The 26,928-nt window shown below is 36.2% G+C and overlaps 2 protein-coding genes and 1 long non-coding RNA gene across 6 annotated transcripts in view; 1 reads left to right on the top strand and 2 right to left on the bottom strand.

The window, feature by feature from the left end:
- Positions 1-11,481, bottom strand: part of LOC127965200 (integrin beta-like protein 1) — a 41,254-nt gene extending 29,773 nt beyond the window's left edge. The window contains exons 1-3 of the mRNA XM_052565864.1: positions 11,315-11,481; positions 9,814-10,016; positions 1,233-1,379 (exon numbers count right to left, since the gene is read on the bottom strand). Coding sequence (XP_052421824.1) covers positions 1,233-1,379; positions 9,814-10,016; positions 11,315-11,406 — 442 coding nt within the window. The 5' untranslated portion in view covers positions 11,407-11,481. The remainder of the gene's footprint in view (positions 1-1,232; positions 1,380-9,813; positions 10,017-11,314) is intronic.
- A 2,012-nt stretch (positions 11,482-13,493) lies between these two features.
- Positions 13,494-26,928, top strand: part of LOC127965555 (sodium leak channel NALCN-like) — an 86,418-nt gene continuing 72,983 nt past the window's right edge. For 3 of the 4 annotated variants that reach the window (XM_052566382.1, XM_052566381.1, XM_052566380.1), the window contains exons 1-9: positions 13,494-13,612; positions 16,363-16,454; positions 16,613-16,674; positions 17,821-17,961; positions 18,948-19,130; positions 21,188-21,271; positions 21,387-21,526; positions 21,608-21,736; positions 24,514-24,665. In XM_052566382.1, coding sequence (XP_052422342.1) covers positions 16,633-16,674; positions 17,821-17,961; positions 18,948-19,130; positions 21,188-21,271; positions 21,387-21,526; positions 21,608-21,736; positions 24,514-24,665 — 871 coding nt within the window. In that variant the 5' untranslated portion in view covers positions 13,494-13,612; positions 16,363-16,454; positions 16,613-16,632. The remainder of the gene's footprint in view (positions 13,613-16,362; positions 16,455-16,612; positions 16,675-17,820; positions 17,962-18,947; positions 19,131-21,187; positions 21,272-21,386; positions 21,527-21,607; positions 21,737-24,513; positions 24,666-26,928) is intronic. The other variant, XM_052566383.1, reaches the window with a different exon arrangement.
- On the bottom strand, positions 24,100-26,332 carry LOC127965557 (uncharacterized). Its single transcript, XR_008155329.1, has 2 exons — positions 25,385-26,332; positions 24,100-24,697 (listed from the first exon to the last, which is right to left on the bottom strand). It is a non-coding gene; the product is annotated as an uncharacterized LOC127965557 (long non-coding RNA).

The following is a 26,928-nucleotide window of genomic DNA, read 5'->3' as shown; positions in this document are numbered from 1 at the left end:
CTCCACATTTCGGATAATTTTATACAATAATGTCAGTTGAAAACATTGCAATTGTGCTTTAAAATACAACAACGAGCACCACAAAACCATTTAAAGAGGCGCGTTCAGCGTTCTCCGAGCGGGATTGGAAACTGTCAACAAAGTAAAATGACCTCAAAAGTATGGCGCGCTCTCTTCATTTTATCAAAAGATCATAATCGCATCTATTCATTTTATAATCCTCCTACTAGCATTTTATTCAGACTAAAACCTCTTTAATTCAAGTGAGAAAGCGTTTTGTGTGTGTGTGTGGCTTTTGCACATCCTGTCATACCGCTGACTGCGTGCCTACAATAGACGCATTTTGCAGTATTATGGTTAACGATTAATCGATTAATTGATCGTTAATTTAAACGACGATCGATCATGGAAATAATCGAAATTTGACATCCCTAGTACATTATAAAAAAAGAAATGTATATTAATTGAAAATAAATTAGTTTATATCAATTTAAATTCAATAAAATCTATTAATTTAAATTAGAATTCATTTCATATTATATATTTTATTTTATGGACCATGGTAGAACAATGTAATTTTCGCAATATAATAATAATAATAATAATAATAATTTAAGAAAAAAAATCCACATACAGTATATAGGAATAATTTTTTGCTATTCAAATATTTAAAATAATTCATAAATTAGGGCTGTCTACTGTCAACACACACACACACACACACACACACACACACACATTACTCATGATTAATTGTTTTGACAGCCCTATTATACATTTATTTATAGTTAAAATTAATAGTGTTAACTTAATTAAGTTTAAAATTTCAGTCCAGTAAATCTTCTTCCTATCATTTTGATTTAACTGGAAATGTGAACAAATTGATTCAAATACCGAAAACAAGCCAATTCTTACATTCTGAATTTTGCCCAATCCTGATGTATAACATTTTCACAAACACACATGCCCTAATGACACGGTAGACACATAGCAGGCAACTCTGCAAGCAGCTGGGCCCCCTGCTAACAACATACAGACCCATCACCTAAAGTTAATGTTCAGGTCGGTGTAAGGGTTAAGTACAGGGTTGGGGGCAAGGTGTGAAATACAAGCAGGCTGTTATTTTCCAGGCCACCCAGAAAGAATGTTTGGACAACTGCATGTCACTTATCTTGACCTTCAGTTCTATTATTTATAGGCCCCCATGCAATACCAAATATCAAACATCTTACCTGCATTGGAGCAAACAACACCCTGGGCATTGCGACAGAGGTCTTTACTGGTTTTTCTGGAGAGTGAACATTCCTCCTGGTACTGACAGGATTCCCCAAACCAGTCTTCATCACAGAAACACTTTCCACATTTGCATATCCCATTATCTGGATTGGAAACACATACAGAATACAGTTATTGATTGTTTTGAGTAACATGCGGTCATGATACAGACCCACACTGCTAAAGTAAGTGGGTTGATAACAAATTATATTTTGTTGGAGGAGTCAAAGAGCTCACTACAAGATCGATTTTGTGATTTTTAACACATTTGTAAGTCGTTTGGAGAGGCCAAGGTGATGTGAAAGACATTAACACTTCCCATGTATGCATGCTTACCTAGGAAACCCTGACAGAGTGTTGTGTGTGTTTCACACATGTGTGCTTATCCCAGCTAAAAGGTGTTGAAGATTCCTCATAGTTCATTTCCACACCATAGGTATTATACAATTGCACAACCCTATAAACTAGAGGTGTGCTACTGGATCAGTGTAAATGTATTTTGTTTTTAAACATTTTTAATTCAGTAAAATGAAAAATTCTCCAGTCAGACTATTTGCTCAATGATGCACTAGCCATAAAATTGGTCATTGTTAACGAAGCAACATGAATAGGCCTATGAAGTGTGAAAAGAGAAAAAATGAGTTCTACTCATTACAAATACTGAAACATTTTTCATTCATGTCTACCACTTTCTCTTCTTTCTTCAATTTAATATGCAAGCAACAGTACCAAAAGTGAGGTTATTTTTCTATATCAGACCATTGTTGATTGCCTGTCATTATTCTTAACTCTATGGAGGAAACAACCGGCAGACAAAATATGCCACAGATATATCCTGTTATTGTAAATCCAGCTCCTTTAGCCACATCTTGAAGTGTCATCTTCAATCACTCCCTGCACTAATCCATCATGTAAATTTGATGTCGTCTTCAAGGGCTATCCATCAGTCCTTAACAATAGCCTTGTTCTGCTCCTGCACTCATTACCAGACAGTCTTGGCTGCTTGTCACAAATATTCAGTGTTTTATAGCTAATCTGGAGGGAAAGTCAAGATTTATGCTAATGCCAAATGGAGGATACATCTATCTTGTGCCCTATAGATTAAAAGCAAATTGGTATTGCAAATGTTAAGATATGAGCCAAGCATTTTTGGAATTTGGCTATGATATGATCTTTTAAGAAGGCATTCCTCATATACATCAAGCAGGTTGTAAGCAGTGGGACAACAACTTCTTGTTCAGTGTGACTGGCACAATTCAGACGTTACTGAACATCAGAATAATGGTTGCTATGTGGTCTCTGAAATTTTTTTAGAATAACCTATTTGACCTAAATGACTAGTTTTTAACATCGAGAACACCATTAACATTAAATATAAGGACAGTCCTCATAAGTCCTCATAGTTTTGGTTCAGTTCAATATCAGTTTTAGTTGAGTTCAATATTAGTGTAAGGTTCATCAGTTTCTAAACAAGTTAATTTCAGCTACAAGCAGTTTTACAGAAGACATCAATGTTGGTATTCTAAAAACAAGAACAAAGCAAAAGAAGTAACAAATTTCTTCTTTCTGTGCCATTAATTTGTTTTTAACATTCTTAGGGGCCGTTCACATATCGCGTCTTTTGAGCGCGCAAGTTCGTTATTTCCAATGTAGGCGTGCGGCATGCGCGCTCATAATGGAAGCGACGTGGTGCGACGCGCCCGTTTTTTTTAGGCGCGTCCGCACCGCATCGAGTTAAAAACATCTCAACTTTTCAGCATACCGCAAGCGCACCGCGGGTCATGTGACAAGAACTAACCAATCAGCTTCATCCTTTCCCATAACAACGTTGAAAGCTCAGCTAAGATGAAGGAATAGGTGACCATAGCTGTATATGGATTGCCATTTTGAAATAAATTTAGTAGCAGAGCTACTGCGAGCGATTTTTAGTGCTGCAAATCCATTTATCCTTTGCTGAAATTTCCTCATCTTCATGGAGAGAGCATGTCATGGTTGGTTAGCAAAGGCAGGTGCCTCAGGAGCGCTTCTGCCCGAGCGCTTTGGAAAGAAGGAAAAAGCGGAGCGCCTAGCATTTTCCATGCGTTTTTAGGCGTGATATGTGAACGGCCCCTTAGTCATGTTTCCTTGAAATTTGGTTGATGCCAGAGTTCGATCCTGAATGCAGACATAATCACTCTGACATATCAACTGCCACCCTCCTATATGTGGGAGGAAGAGTTTGATCCTTGCTGTCCACTGTGCCACCAGGGGCATAATTTCCCCCCTCCCGGCTGATGTGCCAAGACGGCCATATCCACGCTGGGCCGTATGACTCACTCTAAACAGCTGTGTATTAATAGATGGTGTATCCTCATCAGATAAATTGGAGACGGCGAGCAGATTAATGAGTCATCAGATGCTAATAGCTGTTCCTATTGCAGACAGTGCTGTCCATGTTAAATACAGACAAAGGAATATGGGGTGACCAGGAGTCTGCAAGACATAAACTCTAATTACAATTATTTATTTCGTGAAGCATTGAATCGCAGACGATGTTGTCTCTGAGCATCCAGCTCATTTCAGGATGAAAATGTTCTTGGATCAAGAATGTACTTAATGTTTTCAGTAAATACATTTACATTTAGCATTTATTTTTATTTAATTTGTTTACCTTAAAGCAGCATTTATTTAGCTTATTTTATATTAAGGTATAAAAGGGTAATAATCATTGCAAAATTGTCCCTATTAACTGTTAGGATCTTAACTAACCTATGCAAATGAAAATCAAATTGAAATCAGTGAGTGATAGTGCTTTCAAAGATAGCAATTACATCTGTGATTGGACTGTGAGTATAATAGCTTGTTCCGATTAACGGTGTACACAAGGATAAAGACACTAAATCATCCAAGATAATAAAAAGGAAAGCATTATATTCTATACAGGTGCATATCAATAAATTAGAATGTCGTGGAAAAGTTCATTAATTTCAGTAATTCAACTTGAATTGTGAAAATCGTGTATTAAATAAATTCAGTGCACACAGACTGAAGTAGTTTAAGTCTTTGGTTCTTTTAATTGTGATAATTTTGGCTCACATTTAACAAAAACCCACCAAAATCTCAACAAATTAGAATATAGTGAAATGCCAATCAGCTAATCTACTCAAAACACATGCAAAGGTTTCCTGAGCCTTCAAAATGGTCTCTCAGTTTGGTTCACTAGGCTACACAATCATGGGGAAGACTCCTGATCTAACAGTTGTCCAGAAGACAATCATTGACACGCTTCACAAGGAGCCACAAACATTCATTGCCAAAGAAGCTGGCTGTTCACAGAGTGCTGTATCCAATCATGTTAACAGAAAGTTGAGTGGAAGGAAAAAGGGTGGAAGAAAAAGATGCACAACCAACCGAGAGAACCGCAGCCTTATGAGGATTGTCAAGCAAAATCGATTCAAGAATTTGAGTGAACTTCACAAGGAATTGTCTGAGGCTGCGGTCAAGGCATTAAGAGCCACCACACACAGACGTGTCAAGGAATTTGGTGAACCACAGACAACGTCAGAGGCATCTAACCTGGGCTAAGGAGAAGAAGAACTGGACTGTTGCCCAGTAGTACAAAGTCCTCTTTTCAGATGAGAACAAGTTTTGTGTTTCATTTCCATTTTCAAAATTTGACATTTAATCCAGTGTTACTTGCTTTCGTAATTATTTGTGAAAGTTGATTATATACCAAATATTTTTAATGTGTAAATGCAGCCTAATTTTACATATCAATACAAGAAAAAGATAATAAATAAAACAGGGCTGCACCATTGAAATTAATTTAACAAGTTTTACAATAGACAATTCATTAAGGAGCAACCAAAGAAACTGACAAGATTTTTTATGCATTACAAAAGACGCAGACCCCAGCAGACCCTGCGTTAATCAGCATTCTATGAAGTTTGCACACGTTTTTATCCAAACAAACCTTTAGTTAACCAAGGCCTCTATGTGCTAGCTTGATCTTGAAGACATTTTTGTCTTCTTAGCCTGTTAAACAGCGGAATTTGTATAAAACAAGACAGTGAGGTAATTATTTCCCCTTGTTGTTCTCCTGTTTTGCGTTGTAGAGCGTGAAATGATTATGTGCTAGGCTAGGCTGGGTGTGAGGGAGACATCTGTCCTGGCTAATAATGCTGCATACCTACAGCAGACCTGCAGCGATGAAGACAGACCAAATCATGTAAAGATTGAGGGTCACTGTGTGTAATAAGTTTATAGACAATCTATGATTTATGATACTTGTCAGACCTGTGGTCCCAGCATTTTCAGCTCATATGGGAGATGTGCGTTCATGTCCGGCCCATGTCATGTTCATTTTTTCCCTATTTCCTCTCACCTGACATTTGATAGTGTGTTACTAATTGGATGAAAGCCCATAGAGGGAATGAAACTGTCATTTTGGCATCATCATTGTTACTTGCAGTGAAATGACAGTGTTGTCCCCTGTTTGGACACAATTTCCTCTTCCACTGTATCCCCAAGTGCATATTGACCTAGAAGGCATGTGACCTTTTCATGTAATTTGAAGTATGGATCAGACCTGCTGCCTGAACTAGAGCTGAACACACTATATGGTGACTTGCTAGAATGTGTATGTTGGTTTACCTGAACCATAAACACTGCTGTCAAGCCAATTGTGCACTATCATCACACTTCACCGAAGCATTTTTAAAAGTGTTATTGGTGTTTATAACATGCTGTAAAAATGTCTTTAGCACATAATATTAAGGTTTAGAATGTAATTTGTACCTCTTGCTTTAGTGTGCCAGTAGGAAATATCAGTTTTTAGATGTCCAAACATTCCGTTAGCAAATATTGTAAAGTGATATTTGTGCATGAACAACAAATCCAGATTGAGACAGTCTTTGATAAATATTGAGACAGATTATTCTAAGTATCTTGGAGAAGTTGCCTCAGTTCCTCTATGGATTTCTATGTGGCTGTCCACACAGAATACACTTTTCCATCGTTTTTCTTTGTAAACAAGCGCTAGATGGACATCTCTGCATCTCATGCATCACACAGTGTTTTAAACACGTGGCACTCAAGTTAAAAGAAAGGTCAGATGATTTTCCCATAGAATTCATTTCCCCATCCAAATTTTTGGGGAAGAACAAAAGTCCAATAACAAAGACTGAGGAAAAAGCTCTTGATGGAGTTCCACTGGGACATGAGAACATGGAAGATCACTTTTCTGACATGCTCACTCAAGCACATAACAAATAAAAGCAAAGGATCTCAAGGGTATCATAAATCACAACCATCCTTACTGATGTATATAAAACAACTTTCTTTTGACATAAATGATCATAAATCTGTTCTTCACATATACCTCATCTTAGTTTGTTTCAAACTGGAGAGGTGAAGTCTCTAGATGGCAACATTTGCTGGATAAAAAAAGGACAATGTATTACATCACAGGACCAAAAATGAAGGTCACACCAAGTTGCTGAGGAAATCTCTGCAAATGGAAAAGCTAGAGAGGAAAAAGTTAAGTCAGCGCTGTGCCAAATCTTTCACGTGGCTCCTTGAAACCCCAATTAACTTGTTTTGGGAGATGGAAAAAGGAGTAAGAAAAGTGAAAAGGAACTGCCACGTTGAGCTCTGTCCCCATAAAGTAGAAGAAAAAATCAAAACAAGGTCACAAAAAGGGAAGAAAACCATGAAACTGTGCAGAATTTTTCTCAGTTGGTACAAACAATTCAAATCCCATGGAAATGCTTGTACATTTGAATTTTTGTACCATTCGGTGACAATAAATGAAAAGGAAATATTCACATATGTTAATCAAATGTAGCCTTATTAAAAACTCTGGAGATGCAAGCAAACCAAAAAAATCCAGCTGTCAGGTAAAAACATTTTGTTGTTTTTTTTGCACTCTTAAGTCCTAGTTCACAGTCTTATCGCTGGGTCAACATATGCTGTCATGTCTATCTGTTTGTCGGTGAACAAAAACAGGTGTTTCAAAGCAAAATGATTTATGGAGTCTCCCTGAACAAATTCAATTCTCCAGAGACCAAGACAGAAATTTCTCATTAAATGCTCCACTTATCATGCAACACTTGTAATGAGAAATTAAATTATTAAAAAAGGGATGAAAGAAAAAAGGAAGACAAAAAAAAAAAACACAATGTGTTATGTGTTAGGGAACACAATGTGTTTTTCAAAAGAGCAAGTTGTGATTATGAAACTGGAGCACATAAACAAGACCTTATATGCCCTGTGTGCTCACTGAAATGATAAGACAGTGTTTCAAAGCAATATACAAACAGTCCTGCTCAGCTTGCACATCCTGCAGTTTTTGCATAATTGTCAAAAAATATTGGACTGAATACAACACACAAAGCACAGTCTTTCTCACTGTTCTGGTATAAATTCCACCGGATGCTGTTCTAAAACTTTCATTACAGTGAAGCGAAGGGATGTGCACAATGGCAAAACATCAGAATCCTTTTACAGCTCTAGAATATCCCAAACTGCCATGAACCAGCTCAGAAAACCAGCTTTCTAGTTAAAGGGGTCATATGACGTTGCTAAAAATATCATTATATTGTGTATTTGTTGTTATGGAATGTGTTCATGTGGTTTAAGGAAACAATGTACATTATTGTTGCTCCTCAATGCCCTGTTTTTTTATTTTACAAAGCTCATTGTTCTGAAAAGCGAGGTGTACTCTGATTGGCCAAGTATCCAGAGCATTGTGATTGGCCGAATGCCTCAAGCCTGTGATGGGAAAATGTTAGATCCCCTTAACATACTGTGATGCAGTGTGACCCGCTTTCACTACGAAACACACAGTGTCTCCATAAACAAAGCTGTGGCGGCAACGGCGAGAATAAAAGTTACACCTTCTTTCTATGCATGAACGTTTGGGCATCATTATGCAAATCTTCCAACATCATGACATAGACATGTGGGGGCATGTTATAATGAGCCATTTTAGGTAGGTGTGGCTGACTATTAACTTTTATAAAGGATATCTCTTTGGATTTGAGACTTTAGTCTTTGCAACTTTACAGATCTTTTTTATGCATCAAGAGATTGTAACACTCCAAAGAGATAGGAAAAATTTTAATTGTATCATATGACCCCTTTAAAAGATGAGTATTTTGACAAAGATGCACAATGAAAAGCCTTGATGTTAGGCAAGAAATAAATATTGGTCCATATGGGGCCTCCATTTTCAGAATACTTAACCATGAGAAAAAGCCTATTATCAGCTATGCTCCAAGCTAATGAGCTCTTCACTGGTTTGCAACATGTCTCCACAAATAAATCTTTCTTTCCAGCACATATCTCCATTAGCGGTCCTCATCATCTCATGTCTACAGATCAGAACCGGAGGAGGTATGGAAATGGGTGTTTTTGTTCAAAGTCTGTCAGGTGGATTTCTATTTTCAAGAGTATAGAAATCAACATGTTATATATAGAGCAACAGCCGGAAAGTAAAGAAAAAAAATATTTTGTTATTGGAAAAATGTATTTTTAGTTGTAATGTATAAACCTAAAGAAAGATCAATCATCAGCTCTGAGGTTCTTTTGTTATTAGCTGATAATATCTGCAGAAGTCCAATCCAAGTTCTACTTCCTTAAAAAAGACAAACAAAGTTTAATATCCAAATTCCACAGAAAAAAGAACACTACCCATAATTGTGAATAGAGATTTTGAGCCAAAAACTCATCATCAAACACCAATGACTTGTACATGTGCGTCCAGTAATTTTAGACACTTCCAAAACTGTTGCAACAGAGATGGAATTAGTTTTTAAACACACACATTGTTTCCATCTATGTTGCCACCATCTTGGAAGTGCCTTTTTCAGCTCTTAAGAAGGGGGTGTCCCAATACCTTTATCCATATAGTGTATGTACAAGACATTGGTGTTTGGTGATGAGTTTTTGGCTTCATTTAAAGTGTTCAGCTGGGATTAGGACTTTATGCAGAACAGTCAAGTTCTTCCACACTGACTGAATCAATCATTTCTTTTTTAACCTTGCCTTATACGCAGATGCACCAACTTACACTAGCACCAACATTGTGTCCTTATAATTATACAATGTTTCAAAGCCATCAGCAGATCGTGCAGCTGTTAGTTGAGGGTTTGGATGTCAGGTTATTCAGGAGTCTCTGCTAATGGATTTTGCACACACTCACCATCCAGTGGAAACTACTGAAATGACATTCAACACAGTGAAGGAGGAATCGGTGAAAATAATCCTTTGAAGCAGTGTCTGCAAATTCTTTTAAAAAGGGGGTTGCTACAGAACAACATGGTACCCAAACAGGCTCTTTTGAAACTGAAACTGTTTGGCTGAATAGAGGCACTGTGAAATTCAAATGAGACCATGTAGCTAATGACACAATATTGGATGGAACATCAAAGGCCTTTACTGAAGCTGGATGTGTGTCTAGCATGTCTTCAAAGCCTTTTTTTTTCATAAGACACCTGATATTGAAACGTAACATACACAAGTGAAGGTCTATGTTTGGAGAGTGCTGACAGCTCTTACCTCCACAGGTCTTCCCGTCATATGTTGGACAGATCCAATCATGGCACTCACAAAGCGGTCCATAGAAAGTTCCGGGTTCCGTCACTTGGCATATGCAAATCCCACACTCACATTCACCTCTCCCACTACAGATCAAACCGTCTAAGGTCCGACAGCGCCTCAGTGATGATTCATGGGAGATCTTACACTCTCCACCCACCTGCCTGCAAGACACAAGTGTTCATTCACCCCATGACCTTTGCCTTCCACATCAAACCTCTGTTCTTCCTCTGTAGGTGAACATATGCCAGATGGTGGAAGGGTGGGTGGTGGTTTGCAATCCACTCTTTCACCAGTAATGACAACCAGACTCCCTCTTCCTTTCTGAAGGAAAACATTTGTTTGGTTTCTAACGATAGGCTATGCAATGGATAAGATTTTGGCAGATTTCTTGTGTATATCTCCCAGTACGCTTCGGAGCTAATATTTAAAGATAACAAAAAGACTTGGTAGCAAAATAACACTATAATGCAGGTCATGTGGAAATCAAATGGAGCAGTGACTCATAAGGTATGATTCTGCTAGTACTCAGTCCCAAAGAGAACAGCAAACTCGTGTCTAGACACTGTCCATACAAATGCATCTGCTAAAAGATCTGAATTGGAAAGCAATAAAAATAATCTGAAGTTTCTGTCCATTGAGGACAATACTATAATATAATCAAAGAGTATATTGCAGTGTATACTGGTAAAGTGTCTAAAAAGAAAATGCTGTCAAACTCAAGGACAAGATTTTCATTACAAACCTACTGAAAAAACAAACGCTGGACTGTATTGCACTGTTTATTATTTTCCCACCCGAGTTCCCATGTGAAAAATGTTTCATTTGGTAGTGTTCTTACATACCACTCCTGCTTCTTGTCTCTGCAGTTGGCCTTTCTCACATTACAGGGTAATAAAAATACACTTTTTTTTTTTTTTTTTAAGTAAACACTGTTCAGGGGCTTGGTATGGTTGCACTTACATGGAACAAGTCTGTCAGCCACAACAGCATATTAACTCTTATTCAGTCCCTGTGTCTGACTATGTGCAATCCAGCGAGAGCATACATAAACATGCATTGTGGTACACATTAGGGTGAATGCGCACCTGCTATGTATAAACCACTTAAGTAATTTGTCAAAATTAGAGTCACACAACTGTGGACCTTAGAAAAACTATAAGAAGAGGTCAAAAAGCATATGCATATGTTTCTGATTTTACTGTACGTTCTGTTAGGTAAAAACTGGCTTAAAGGGGCTCTAAGTAAAACAAATAAAACATTGCTGACACCTTCCCATTCCTGTAAAGAATGGAAAAAGAAATAGCAAAAAGCTTAAGATAGAAATCTACAAACCTTGTACTACTTCTGTAGCTGAGACTACACGACAGCAAACTTTCCCCAGTAAATCCAGTCTGTCAGCAAAACGTGACTGAACAGTGGAAAAGTCAAAATGATTGAAAAACAAGACAGCTATACTCACCTTAGCGACTGCCGTAAACTTCCTTGAACGGCAGAGAGCAAAATTAGAAGCAAAGAAACTAAGACGGAGTTCACCAAAGTCTCTGCATGCATGTTTATATCCTCACCAGAAACCTGAAGTGAAGTGCCTTCAGGAATTTCCACTTTCCAAAACAGAGGGAGATCGGGCTGGCCAAATCCAGCTCGAAAACTTCAGAGGCCAACAGCGCTCTCCATATGAATGCCTTTGATTAGTTTTTACTTTCGGTGCAAAGGCAGGAGTAAGACAATATAAAGTGCCAAAAAAGAAGAAAAAAACGTATCACCGTAATTCAAAACAGTTGTTCACAAAAATTAACTGAGGACTTTACTTTACATATATCTGCAGTGCTGTCATTTTAAAAGGGGATTTGCTATATATAGCAGTCATTTATAAAAACAGAACATAAAATATAAACTGGAGACAATTGTTTACTAAACAAAGAATCTCTTTCAAGACTGTTTTAATGAGTTCTTTCATTATGATTTCAATGATCTGTTTTATCTTTATGGTAATATTTTTTTCTAATATGAGCAACATTAAATTAAGATTCTGGAGGGATATATTAATAGGCTATATTCCCAGATTTCTACGATGCATGACTGCAATTAATTTTACATGAATAAATATTTATTTTTAAATAAAATGAAATATTAAATAAAATACAGTTATACGGTAGCTGCAGACACCTACCAAGCAATATGTCCCATCCTGACAAATTAACATACAGAATTGTATTAAGCACAATCTGTAGAATCAAATGACAGGTATTTGGCAAAATTATTTATCCCTTTTAAAATCAATTTAAAAAGGAACCTCAGAGGAAAGATAAACCAGGTTCGTTTCAATTTACAGAAGGACAGTAAAGATACATGCGTACTTCCTGATTGCAGTCTTGGGCGTCTAAAGTTTAGCATGTCTGTCTTGTAGCCTACCTTTATGTAACTAAATAGCATAATCACGCCTCGGGCTCTATTTCGGTTACACACAGTTTGACAATTTAGGAAAGATAATTTTTTTCCATTTTTCAAGCGAGTTTAAAAGGATTTAATAAAAAATGTACTTAGTGTTTTCATGTATTTACCGCTGTCTCCACGTTGACAGCTCGGTGATCTCACAGGAAAATCCGTGGACACCACTGATCTATAATATAGAACACTCACACTCAAGACGGAGCATTTCACACACTGCCCCCTATATGGTTCAGGCGATACTTCCACTCTATATAATTTTGGTTTAAAACAACTTTAAATGGTTGGTACATGGTTAAATAGGGGTTAAACTGGTCAAATACACTTACAATCTATATGTTTACAGCTGTGGCGGTCATACTGTATCGCATAACTTTGTCAATCATCGCCATTTTTCAGGACATCTGTATTTCTACACGAGCTGGACGACGATAATTTAGTGGATCCATTAACTTTCCACATTTAAATGACCTTGCAAAATATAACGCTGTGTAGCCTATTCAACCTTAAATTCAGTAGGATATTAGTAAAGCCTTCGAATGCTGATCAAATTAGCGTTTCAATAACATTCAAGCAATATCTGCGAGTATTCATTAAACAGTAAATATCAAACTTGTTTTTGACTAAAAGAAAGTTTTGATTTATTAAAAATTAATTTGAATGATATAATTATAACATTTAAAACATGTGAAGACCTGCCAGTGACATTTATGAAAGGAGCCTAGATTTCAGCTTGAGTCGTCTGTCATTTAAGATTGAAGAATGAGAATTAATGTTATTTTTTATATTAACTGTTTTGCTGTTATATCATTATTGCATTAGTTTTGTTTTTTTAATTGAAAAAAAAAGAAAGAAATTGTAACAATTGGTTATTGTTACAATTAGCCCCGGTGCGTATCTATATTATTACCATATATTAATTATTTTTTCCGATTATATTTTAAGGATATGTTGATGTGTTAAATTATAATCAGTAGGCCTATTGGTTGTTTCTGTTATTTTTCAAAGCTGATGTCTATGTATAAGAATAGTGACTTAAAATTCAATTTAAGATTTCAAAGTGTTTCATTTTAATTACATTTTATCAGAATTTACTATTCATTAAAATGACAAGAAACTTGTTGTTTTTCTCAGCACTAATATGTTACACATGTCAAGGCCTGCAGGATCTCATCCCGCGCGCTGTGCTGCAGCGGGTCACGCGCGTCCTGTGCGCATCTGTGTCGCGCGGCTGCTGTGCCTGAAGCTCGAGCTCAATACAACGAGTCATGGACTGTACTCTGCATTAACGGCGAGACTTCAACAACCGGTAAGTCTCAGAGCGTTTTTCCTATCGTGAGTACGATTAGAGTGTCAGATAAGTGGTTTATATTTTGTTTTATTTGGCTTGTTTGCACGTCTACCAGGAAGTGTATGCAACCGACCGCAGAGTCAAAAGGCCTTTTTTCAAAACTACAGCGCTTTCATCGAGTGAAAACCTTTTTGGACACGCTTGTGACAAATTTGGACAGAACTTCACACAATTTCATAATCGACATGCCCTTATATTTTATGTAATTCGTGTGTATTCTCTCAAGAGGTTATTTAGCAAAAGCTTTAGCGGCAGCAGCTCTGCTCTCATCTGTTGCCATGGTAACCGTGCAGCAGCAGGAGGAATCTCCCTGCACGTCATGATGCTCATGTATCATGGCTGATGTCACTGTGTTCCGTGTGCCACGTAGCCTCAAGTATGCTGACATGATTTCAAGTCAGTTTGTTTTGCTTTTACATGTGATACATGGTCGAAGACAGGTGGCTTTTGGCAGTGGTCTTGTGTTGAATAGCTGAGAATGTCAAACTGAAGCAGGGTGTTAAATTGCCTAATTGTACAGTGTTATTTGGATAAACCTAAGATGAAAATGTCTAGGTGGCTGTTGGTAAAAACACAGAACTGAGAGGCTTAACATGAAGAGAGTCAGATAAGGAAAGAAAAATACTTTATTGATTTAATTTTAGGGAGTCCCCGCCAATAATTATTTAGAAACCAGTGTCATAAACAATATTTGACCACTGAGGACGTTGATATTCATTTTATTCATTTTTTTTTTTTTTTGTAATATACAAAAGTAGCTGTAAGCAATAACATATCTTAATGGAACATATGCTTTGCTAAAATAATAGGCTATATTTTACATTTTGACAAATGCTAATTCAAACAACAGATAAATTCACTACACTACAAATTTATAATACAATTATTTATTTATTTTTAATTACTTTTGCCCTCAACTCCTGTTAATTTCTGACACTGGTAATGGGTTTACAGTCTTTTATATAAATTATATAAATTATATGATATAAATTTCATGCATTTTTGTGTTTGGCATAACTTTATTAGCAAGAATTTCCACATACACAGAGAATGGGCATATATTCATTCTAGGGATGTTCATTTTAACTGGTTAACCGTTAACCGACTGTTAAGAATGTTGTCAGAATAATACGATCAGTTAAACGGTTTAAAAAGTCACTTATTTATATAATTTCAGTAATTTATTAAAATATTTAAAACGGTTTGCTGCATTGTTAAAATAGGCTATGCTACGCAGATAAACAATTGTGTTTTTTAGAGTGAAAAAAAAAAAACATACGTCGCGTAGCCTATAATAAGTCGCATTTTATTATTTCATTCAGAAATTGGCTTAGTGCCGACGTCAAATGTTTACAAACATTATACTAAACACTGTAAAAACAAAATGTTTTGCATAACATCATTGTGGTACAGTGATAACACTTAACAGCACAGATTGTATTAGATATCTAAAATAAACAGTGTGTTTTTTTCTTCCATATGTTTGACTGGCTGTATTATTTTATGATAATGGACAGGCTACATTGGTTGAAGTAGCAAAGCTTAACTTTTTGCACGCATGCAGCGACAGCACAATCACCCACCCCCCCAAACAAATCTTTGCATAAAATAAGCCTAAAGAAAAATAGGATGCTGCTTTCTGCCATCTGTTTCCTTTTGCGCAGCACAAAAATGAACCCGTTTTCTGTTGTTTGTTGCTTTTTGTGCATTTAAAATTAATCCCCATTAATATTTTTAATGGGTCACATACACTTATTATTTCTAATTTAATTCAATTCTAATTTAAAATAATCTTGTCGGTTAGCGGTTAATAATCGGTTATCGAGCGTCGGTTGTCGATCAGGAAAAATGAACATCCCTAATTCATTCTCTATGTCTTTTTTTTGTAGTTCTTGGATTAAATATGAAGATTGGATTGGATATCCAATCTAATCAGTTGTGCAGTATACTGTATACTTCTTTATATTCTGCTACAAATTTTAGAAACAAAAAAGCCTTCGGGGGCAATAATTATCCTTCTCATAGCCTATACAATCTTATCTAAAACACAAACTGCTTATGTAACAAACAAGCCTAAAAACTCATGACACCAGCCAAGTGTTTTGTGATTGCACCCTGCCTTTAGGCAAATAGTCCTTTCCGTAAAAGTAAAACTAATTGTAGTCTTCTGAACCTTACTCCTACATTACTGCACTTACACCCTGTAATTTTGTTTTCAGTTGTCTTTGAATCTCCATCTATCAACATATGCTAACTGTAGCAATTACTTTGCAAATTGCCTGTGACTACATAGAAGCTGTTCTGAGGAGACCACTCTGTTCTTGACATAAATGTAAAAACTTTGAAGATTCAACGTTCTATTGTAGGCTTCCGATTGTAGCAATTGTTTTTTACTGGCACACACTTTATATTTGAATCTTGCCATTGTTCCGAACTGCCCTTCAAATGATCTTGATGTTGTGTAATTCATGTTGCATCTGCCTTTGAAATGTTTACCAACTCCGCAAAAGCTCTTCATGATGTTATACGATGTTTGACGCAAAAAGGCCTGCCTGATCTTACTGGACGTGACAGTTCGCTGGAGTGGATTTGTTCCTTTTGTGTTGATATCACATAGAAAGGTCAATCTTTCAGCTGTTGTGTGATGCAGCATTCATTGGAGGAATCCTTTATAAATAAGAATTAAAAAGCTAATGATGTTCTTGCAGGATAGACCTCGACTCCACCGATCAGCCATCTTTCGTATTGAATTCAGTTCCTCTCTATGCTGGGGATGAATGCACCAATGAGGAGCCTGACCGTGAGTAACCTGGTCCCAAAATCCCATCCATTCATGACTCTGCCACTCAGTGTTGCATATATGCCTTGTCTGATGTGGTGGACATTATTTGTCGATATAATTGTACCCATTTGGTACACCATATGCCATGTTGACTAACTGTTGTGTGTTATTTACAGGGTATGCCTGATCGCATGTTATGTGCAGTGCTGGAGCAATTTCAGCTTTACTTTTCCCTTTGGTATGTGCGCTTTGTTTCAGCGAGTGTGTGAAATCCATGTTTTATTATTGTCCTCGGTAAGAATGGCTCTAATGCCATTATTACACAGTCTCATTATCATCTTTTGTGTTGCGCTGAAGATCCAGTGTGATCTTTGCAGAAGGTAAGTCTGTATTTTTATGTCAAGTCAACAGTCTGTGTTTTATGTACGTCATACGCTTGATTGTGTGGCTGTGCAACACTACAATACATACTGTCTGGTACCATTCAGAGCTGTGTCTTCATGTCATACTGTATAGTTACAACGAACAATGAACACATAGCTCTTTGCTTGCTGAAGTTACTAAATGTTTCTGTTCTTAGGACTTTTGATATGCCACATCCTCTGAGGTGTTTTTTCATGCCACATAATTACAGTAATTTAATTAATAGTCATATTTTTTAATTTTTCCATATATTTATTTTTCTAATATAAAAAAACAGCGAACATTTAAACATAACTTTAATAGTAAAATAAACATAAAATTGAAAATAACATGACAGCCCCCGACGGACGACTGCCGTACACAAACAGAAACAAAACACAATAAAGTCCAGGCCTGGTCCTCTCTCTTCTTTCATTGTCATTACCGTATTTTTCGGACTATAAGTCGCACCTGAGTATAAGTCGCATCAGTCCAAAAATACGTCATGATGAGGAAAAAAACATATAAAAGTCTATAAGTTGCATTCATTTAGAACCAAGAGCGCCCTCTCGCGGCTGTAGATGGTAATGTTTTCTCTTGGCTAATTTCTCTTGGTTCATGTCAAATTAATTTTGATAAATAAGTCGCACCTGACTATAAGTTGCAGGACCAGCCAAACTATGAAAATAGTGCGACTTATAGTCTGGAAAATACGGTACTCTTCCTTTTATCCTTCCAGAGCTCCTTCGTGGGACTCGAGACCGGTCACTCATTATCATTAACTCCAGCAGCCTCGCTCTGTTCCCACAGCTCTCAGCCCTGCCCCACTCGTCACAATTGTATTTTGTAATTTTAGTGCTTAGAGCACATATAGAGTTACCATCTAATAATGAATAAATCCAATGGCTACAAACGGATTTTGAGCTTTGGCCGATGTGTGGTTTCAGTAAGCATTTGTGGTCGATGTTCTTTTGTCTTCCAGATCCACTCTCTCTATAGCACAGCGAGCCCCAGCATGCTGAAGAGGAAGCAGAGCTCGCGGGTCGAGGCCCAGCCTATGACAGACTTTGGGCCAGATGAAACACTGACAGACAGTGCAGACATACTTTGGATCAACAAACCAGTATGTGAACAAACCTCTGAAACCTTACCATGTGGTTCTTCTTCACAGTAATTTATGACCCACACATACTCCCAAAAATACATAATTAACAAGCTAAAACCTTGTCCGAACCAGGTGCAATTTCATAAAATAAGACAGATTTATTTCATGTTATTATTATTATTATTATTATTATTATTATTATTATTATTATTATTATTATTATTTTGTTTAAACCAGTCATATATCCACCTTATAGCACCCAGTATCTGGCACCCAACATTCAAGACATTTTCACACCGTCTTTTGTTTAGCCCCACCCACATTAAAATCTCAATCCTATTCTACAAAACTCTTAAATGAGTAGTTCAGTTAAAATATTTAACTTATTTTATCTTATTTTTTCATTAAACACAAATGGTGTTTTGCACTATATTCCAAGTTTTTTAACCCACACAGTAGCTGTTTGTGAGAAACAGACTGACATTTGTGACCACAACTATTTAAAAATCTGGAAGCTGATGGTGAAAAATAAAAATCATTAATTTTGACCCATAAAATGTATTGTTGGCTATTGCTACAAATATACCTATGCTACTTATTACTGGTTTTGTGGTCCAGGGTCACATTTATTCATTGAAAATCTTCTATTTATTGAAAATATTGTACTGTATAGCAGAGACCAAAATTTCACTGAATATTTGTTTGGCATAAGACAGCACTCAAATCACAACATACACTACACTCTCAAGGTCACTAAGGTGGTACCCTTTCAAAATGTAGTAAAATGTACCATAAAGGTACAAATATGTACACATTTTAAGTATGCATATTCACCCTTAGGGGTAAATAAGAGACAAAAGTGTACATTTTGCAAGGGTACCACCACAGTGCCAGCTTTTGTATCTTTTTTTCTGAGAGTGTACATGCTCAATTAGGAAAAGGTGCAAAATTAAAACCATGAGGATGTTCCACTCTCTAAAACAGATTCTGTTCTTTGTCCTCAGTGGGTTCATTCTCTCCTGCGGGCCTGTGCCATAATCAGTGTCATTTCGGTGTGTATGAATACACCTATGACCTTTGAGCACTACCCGCCTTTGCAGTATGTCACCTTTGCCCTGGATACGCTGCTGATGTTTCTCTACACTGCAGAGATGATCGCCAAAATGCATATCAGGGGCATCATCAAGGTAACACACTCAATCAGCATTGTCACAATTTACAACAGAAAAAGGAAGAGGAAAAATGAATGTGTCCTTTGGCGAATCAAGGATAACAACCGCACTGAACGACATTGAATAAGTGAATCATTTGCTTCCTGAGCCTCACTCTTCTAGCATGGAAAGCAGTAAGGTTTATGTAGAAGATAGAGTAATTAATTTGTTCCTTTATACTTGAGATCGTGTGAGGATAGGGTGATTAACCTTTCAGTGATTATATGCAAAGTTAACACATGAATTTTAATTTTATTGAAAGAGAGTAGCTTGCAGCATTATTATGCTTGTGACCTCAACTCAGTTAATTAGGCCATTATATTTGTTTTGTATTTCCATCTTTTGAATGCATGGTATGATCTGTGAAATTCAGTGACATGTTGTTTTCTTTATCACTGTTAGCAGGTATGTTTTTGCCATTAGGTATATTCTTGACTTGGAGACATGATTAGTTGCTAATGCAGTCTAAGCACTGAATTAATGTAAATAATTCATTATCTGTTGCGAATTAGGCCATCTATTTTAATCTTAAGTAACACATTCATCAGCACAAACAATATTCCAAATTCTATTTTTGCCAGTTGCTGTTAATAAAGTCAGTCAGACCTTCACTTAGTTTTTAAGCTATCCATTTAATAAATCATGGTTTATGGCCTACTAATTTAGTGGGAGATCTGAGCACGATAGCTGATCAGAGGCTCTGAAATCCCAGGGGATTTCTGAGCAGATGTTTTGGGAGAACAAATGCTTCAGCCACTGAAGTATCTGTCTCTCTATCCAAGGAAAGCCACCGGTGCATGAAGGCAATCTGCACTCAAACAAACAAACCTGAGCATGTCACACCTCTGATGTCATTTCCTGTGTGTGTGAATAGATAGTTGACATGAGAAACCCTGTGTTGTGACATGCAGCAATTCATTTAAAACAAATCTTTAATGGCCTTATATGTTTTTAGTGGATATATGGAATATTTTTACTTTAAAAAAGTATAAATATATGTATTACCATTCAGCAGTTTGGGGTCGGTAAGATATTTGAATGTTTAAAACTTTTTTATGCTCATCCAAGGCTGCCTTTATTTGATCAGAAATACAGTACTAAAAAACTGTAATGTTGCATTTTTTTCCTATTTTAATATATGATATATTAATATATTATATTTGTTACATGATCCTTCAGAAATCAATCTAATATGCTAATTGAAAGCAGCTGTGCTGCTTAATATTTTTTTTTGTGGAAACCATGATACGTGTTTTCCAGAATTCTTTGATAAATAGAATGTTCAAAAGAAGAACTTTCAAAAGAACATTTATTTGAAATAGTAATGAATTAGTCACATTATAAATTTTAAATGAATTGTCAAGTCAAGTCAAGTCAGTCAAGTCTGCTTTATTGTCAGTTCTTCCACATGTACAGTACATACATACAGAGAATTAAAATTGCGTTACTCTCAGATCCCATTAACAGTATAACATTAACAGTAGAGCCTAAAAATCTAAATCAAATATAAGATACAACTATACAATAAGGGAAGGTAAAATTGTCATGAATGTAAGAATTGGTCACATTATAAATGTCTTAACTGATTTTATGTCTCTAACCAGACATTTAAAATCATAACAGGACTATTTGAAAATCATTTTTGAAAGCTTAAAAGAAACGCTTAAGAGACAAGTAATATAAATGAGAATATGGGAATGTCATACATCCACTACCTGAATATAAAGGACTACTAGCTCCTGTTTTTGGTTTGTCATTATTATTTAATGTATTATTTGTGTGCTTTATCATTAGAAACATAGTTAGACAGTTCTCATTGCAAACTAAACAATGTTTAGGTCTTATAGTGCACACTTGTTAGTCAATGTCTGTCAGGAAAAATACTCTGAAGTGCTCACATTTTTGTTTGCTGAATTTTGCTGGCTCTGTTGTTAACAGCTGCCACAATCTTTCATTAAACCGGCGGACCAGCTGCCACTCACCTGTGGACTTTCATTTACAGCCTGTGTCTTATCACCTGCCTCTGTTTCCAGGGAGAGAACTCCTATGTTAAAGACCGCTGGTGCATGTTTGATGGCTTTATGGTGGTCTTCCTCTGGGTCTCTCTTGTGCTTCAGGTAAGGAAATTATCTTCAGTGTTATTTCCCAAGTAAATTGTTTCTTTCAAATTAAAAAGAACTGAGCTCCACAGGGAACTCCACTCATCCGCTTGTTCCTCTGAATGGTCTCAAGGTGTTTGAAATAGCAGAGATTGTGGACCAAATGTCACCCTGGGGAATGTTACGCATACCGAGGGCCCTCATTATGATCCGAGCCTTCCGTATCTACTTCCGATTTGAACTGCCACGTACCCGAATAACCAACATTCTCAAGTAAAAGCCCCACCAGCCCAAAGAATGTGAGAAATGTCATCTTGTTTTCGTATCAGCCACTTAAAATTCACTTCCTCTCAGGCGGTCGGGGGAGCAGATTTGGAGTGTGTCCATATTTTTGCTCTTCTTCCTGCTCCTGTATGGAATCCTGGGGGTTCAGATGTTTGGAACCTTCAATCATCACTGCGTCACCAATGAAACGCAGAAAGGGTAAGCAAGTTTCAGCACTATATCCTTTAAACTATGGAGACCGTGATTACAACAGAATATTAAAAGGGTATTTTTTTTTTTAAAAGGTTATATATTATATTTGTATATTTACATTTATTTATATCTATACTTTTTTATGTTAAACATTAAAAAGGTAATTGTGACTTTATATCTCATAATTCAGACTTTTTTTTCCGCTAAATTGTAAGACAGAAATGACTTGAAATTACATCTCACAATTCTGACTTTTTACTTATGAGTTTACATCTCGCAGTTCTGTTTACTGTTTCCACCATGAAATAAAAAGTAGTATAAAGATTAAAAAGGTATTTACAACTTTTTTATTCTAAATATTCTGACTTTTGTCTGCGTTTATATCTTTCAATATCTGAGATACAGTATAAACTCATAACTCTAAGAAAAATAGCCTGAATTGTGAGAGAGAAAATCATTTTATAATTACTTTTTGTTATTTTTATTTTTTATCCCGTGGCAGAAACAAGCTTCCACATTAAATTCAATAGAATCAACTGTCTTAGATTTAACTTAATAGCCCAAGAAGTCAAAAACTGCTCTTTGTGTGGGAAGTTGTATCACACTTCTTTTGGTGTATTATTCCTGGGATGAATTAGGGGATTTAACATCATACTGCAGTTTTTCCTGGCATCAGCATGAGATAAGAAGTATGTGTCTGTTGCTGTACATCTCCCACACACATCTGTTCTTTGGAATGTAAATCCCATCAGCAGCTGTAAAGGGTATTAATAGAAGATCACCATTTTTATTGTGTGATGTCACGACCTCATAAACACTAAACAGTAAGAACAGCCACATTATTTGATACATTTGTCAGAATTTCTCATTTCACATGGAGGTGCGTGATAAGCCAACAGAAATTCATGTCTAAAAATGATGAGTAAATCTTGCTGGAACACTCGCACGCATCCCAACTTAAGGGCGTGACGAAAGCAGGGTCTTAATGCAGTGTATGTATGGAGCTGTGGAGGTGGTTCTCTTTTAAAACCCAGGCCTATTTAATATTCCCTCGCACATGAGTGGCGTGTCAGAGCTGGCTCTAAAACAAAGAGCCTAAACCATCAGCAACAGAGGAGTGTGCTGAGCACTAATCACAATAATTAACGTTTCCTGTGTTGCCGGGGCGTCATGCACATGCTCGCCTCTTTTCAGCAGCCTGGCCTCAATCCGTCTATGTGCATGCAAGATATCTCACCCTGACCTGTACTGGCATTCAACATATTATCATTCAAAACGGCTTAGGCACAGGTTAAAAAATATTGCCCGCCATATAATATGTGTGTATAGGCAGGATTTTCATGCATCACACAAGTGAAAGTGTTTATCAGAAAAACTCATTGTTGATTATCTTGCAGAACTACAGTATGTGTCCTTTGCACAGAGTAGCAGGGATTTGAATCACAGAGGGATTCAGTGGAATAAATGTGCGAGGGAGTTTACCAGACTCGTGTCTGTTGGGGATACATTTTTAGATTTGATGTCATGACTTTTTATTTTTCTGGTGCTTAAATATAGATGAGAACAGGCCTCATGACCTTGCCAATCATAAACTGTCACCTTGTTCAGAAAATGTCCCACAAATTTCTCTCAATCACAGACATAGGCTACAGCATTTTATGACTGATGATCAACATGATACACTCTCTTTTTCTGTCTCTATGCCATTTAAGACACATTATTAATTTTTTTTTTTAAGTCATAAAAATATTAACCAAAAGGCATGTCCATTTTCAAATAAAAGGAAAAAATTATGGTGTTAGTAGTATCTTGTGAGTTGTGTGTGCTATCAGTTTCATCACAGGGATGTCTCTTCGGCAGAATATTTATCTCTGTATAATCAGAGCTATTTTGATTCTGTGTTGTGTCTCTGATTGGCCTTTGTGATACTGCAATCAATGATCCCCAGTTCATTTTGGAGTCCTTCATAAACAGTTTGAAAGTATGTCTGGCGAGCCAATTTGAAAGCATTAATTTTCATTCGTGACATCAAGTGCCTCCTGAAGTAACACCTGTGGCCCAAACTAAAGACGTCTGTGTGTGTTTGAATAAGTCTTTTGTTACCATTTTACCAACAATACCATTAATTATTTAATATATTAATCTGTTAATCTCATCAGAAAAATTACAGTTGCAACATGTAAAAATAAATCTGAGCGCATTAAAAAGTGGCTGGAGAGAATACACTTTAATCCCTTGTAGCTTCAATTGTTATCTGTCACTATAGTAATAAACATTTCCCTCAAGAACAGAATTGACTTTTGTAAAAAAAAAAAAGAAAAAAAGAAGGATTTTTTTCTCTTGTATTCCAGGCAAATATCTGAACACCCTTAAAACATTAATATTTATTAAAGATAATTTGACAGCTTAGATTGCATAAGACAAGAAAAGGGGGAGGTATGATATTGTTTCATGTTCTGGGTGTATTGATAAAACTATTCATTCAAGTAATTTATATTATATATAATATATAGTATTATATGTAATACTTTTTTAAAATATTCTTTTAATAATTGTATTTATATAAACTCATGCGTCCTGTACAGGGCAATTAGAATCACAGCTGTTAGTAAATACGGTTGTCAGTCCCAAATGCTGATTGTGTAAATGTTGCCAGAGAGGAGAATGATACCACTGCTCTTCTGTGAGAAAACACCGGATGGCCTGTTACAATATAATGGTTAATTTGATCAGATTATCATTTGATGATGATTCTTTGAAAACACACTCTTGTCTTTTTTCAGTAATGTGACATGGAACAGCCTGGCGATCCCTGATACACACTGCTCTCCGAACGGGGAGGGTTATCAGTGTCCGACTGGGTTTAAGTGTGTGGATCTGGAAGACTTGGGACTCAGCAGACAGGAACTCGGATACAGTGGCTTCAATGAGCTTGGTGAGTCATTGTGATGCTTCGCATTTGTCCATCTGCAATGATAAAATGATGTTTGTCATTTTGTTCATTTTCTGTGAATTTTTATTATTATTTTTTCTTTATCTCTCTCTAGTTTGTATTCTGCTGTTGCTAAAAATGTAATATTATGAATATATATATGAATTATGAATATCATTGATTTTTTTTCTTTAAAGCCAGATTGGACACCTCTTTCATACACTAAAAGCATTTTCCCTGGCCTATTATTAGGAAATTTGAATTAGCTTGGTTTAGTTTTAGTTGTCTGTGGAAAATTATACCATCTCTACCCATTGTAATTATTTACAGTGATTAAGAGCAATCATGTCCTTTTCTGACTAAGTGTGATTAATTGTTGCATTGTTGGCTGAAGCATTTTGAGTTGATCTATGCATAATGTGCAAGCAAACATAAACAGATAAATGCCCTCTGTCGCTGCACTTAGAAAATGTAATATTTTCAGCAAAGCTTATATTTCATAGACATTGTGAAGGCAGTTTCACAAATAGACCAGTTTATTTAAACACCTTGATCTGTACAAAGCAGCATGTCACATTTTTATCTCTCCCATTTGAGATAAATCCACTAGAAATGTACACAGAGCAGTGCTACTAATCTCCATTTAGCCATGAAGGAAGGCTTTTCACAAAAAAAGACAAAAAAAAAAGAAAACCAGTTGTGGCTTTGAACTGTTGACTTACAGAACATAGAGATCTGTGAAAGGGCCCTTCTTCGTCCTCTTTATAGAGTTCAGTACACCGATAAGTCATGTGTAAGTCAACCAGAACTGCTCCTGCATCAATGATCTGTGTCTATTCATCCGTGTTCAGCAACAATGCCTTTTTTGGGCTCCCAAGATTCATGGATGCAGAAACATAAAGTATGATTAGGAAAAAGTCCAATGACAGGGTTAATATATTTCATTTTTCTGCTGATACAGTTGGACTGCCAATATTTTTACTGACCCCACCACAAAATGAAGTCATTAATAATGTTTGTGTGTTTTTTATTTTTATTTAACTGAGTTAATTATTTAAATGCATCTATTTTATTTACATTCAATCTCTAATTTTTGTTGGTTTTATTCAATTCAATTAATTTAAAACTATATTAACTGAGTTGTAGGGACATAGTCAAATATTTTAGGAATATCAGTTTTCAAGGATTCCTGAGCTGTTTTATTGATTTATTTTTTCTTCCAAAGTTTTAGTATTCTCTCTTAGACCATTCAGGATGAAATGGGAATCAAGTTTATTTTTCCCTTTTGCTAGGCACCTCTGGACACAGTGATTTATCTCTAAGTGATTTTTAATTGGAGTCCTTAGTTTGCCAAGTGCATTTCCCTCTAAATTTATCCAGGGAAAGACTCTGTTACTGTTTATACTGAAGTATGTGCTTTGTCTAATGTGAATTACATATCGATTGAACACAGTTTTGAGATAAAGCCAAGTGAATAGTTTACAGTAATTCATTAATATAGGTCCCTGTAAAGGATATATTGTATGGTTGGTGAAGCTAACCTTTACAGGGCTCTGCCAGTGTCCTTGGCCCATTCTGCCCCTGGACCTGGTGGGAAATGGCAGGAAGCAAAACTGAGTGGCATGCTTCCTGCTGACCTTTGGCAGCCATATCGCAGCACGGCATCATGGGTCACTGTGAGTGCAGAGATAACAACATTGAAGGCTTGTAACTAGAGAGCATCTCAAACACTGTGTATGAAACAATGGTGTAAATGCTGTGTAAGAAACAGTATATCTATCTATCTATCTATCAGATATTAGTATCTGTTAATATTTAGAATAAAGTTTTAGTTGCACATTATATTTATATAATGTATATTGAAATTTTGTCTTAGTATCTTTGTTATGTTATAGTGCCATAATGATGGTCATCCCTATTAATTTTTTACTGTATGGAAAATATAATGAAATCTTCAGCTAAACATCTCTTTTGTGTAACACAGAACACTAATTATAGAATTAAGACTGTAAATAACAACAGACTATTCATTGAAGTTCCTTGATGATTTGTCCTCGTTCCTTTTATGAAGAAATCACACTTAGTCATGAAAGCAATCTGTCCTTGATTGTGTAGTTCTTCGTTAAGCCTATTTCCTTTAATACACAGATACTTTTACACTCCAGCACAACTTGGAATCAAAGAGTACTTCAAAATATAGGATGACCATCTCATTCTGCTGTTTGAAGAGAGAAACACATACACTGCACAGCATAAATGAGGACAC

The sequence above is a fragment of the Carassius gibelio genome, chromosome B9 (assembly GCF_023724105.1).
Source record: "Carassius gibelio isolate Cgi1373 ecotype wild population from Czech Republic chromosome B9, carGib1.2-hapl.c, whole genome shotgun sequence".
Classification (NCBI taxonomy): Eukaryota; Metazoa; Chordata; class Actinopteri; order Cypriniformes; family Cyprinidae; genus Carassius; species Carassius gibelio.
This window is presented reverse-complemented; position numbering and strand designations above follow the sequence as displayed.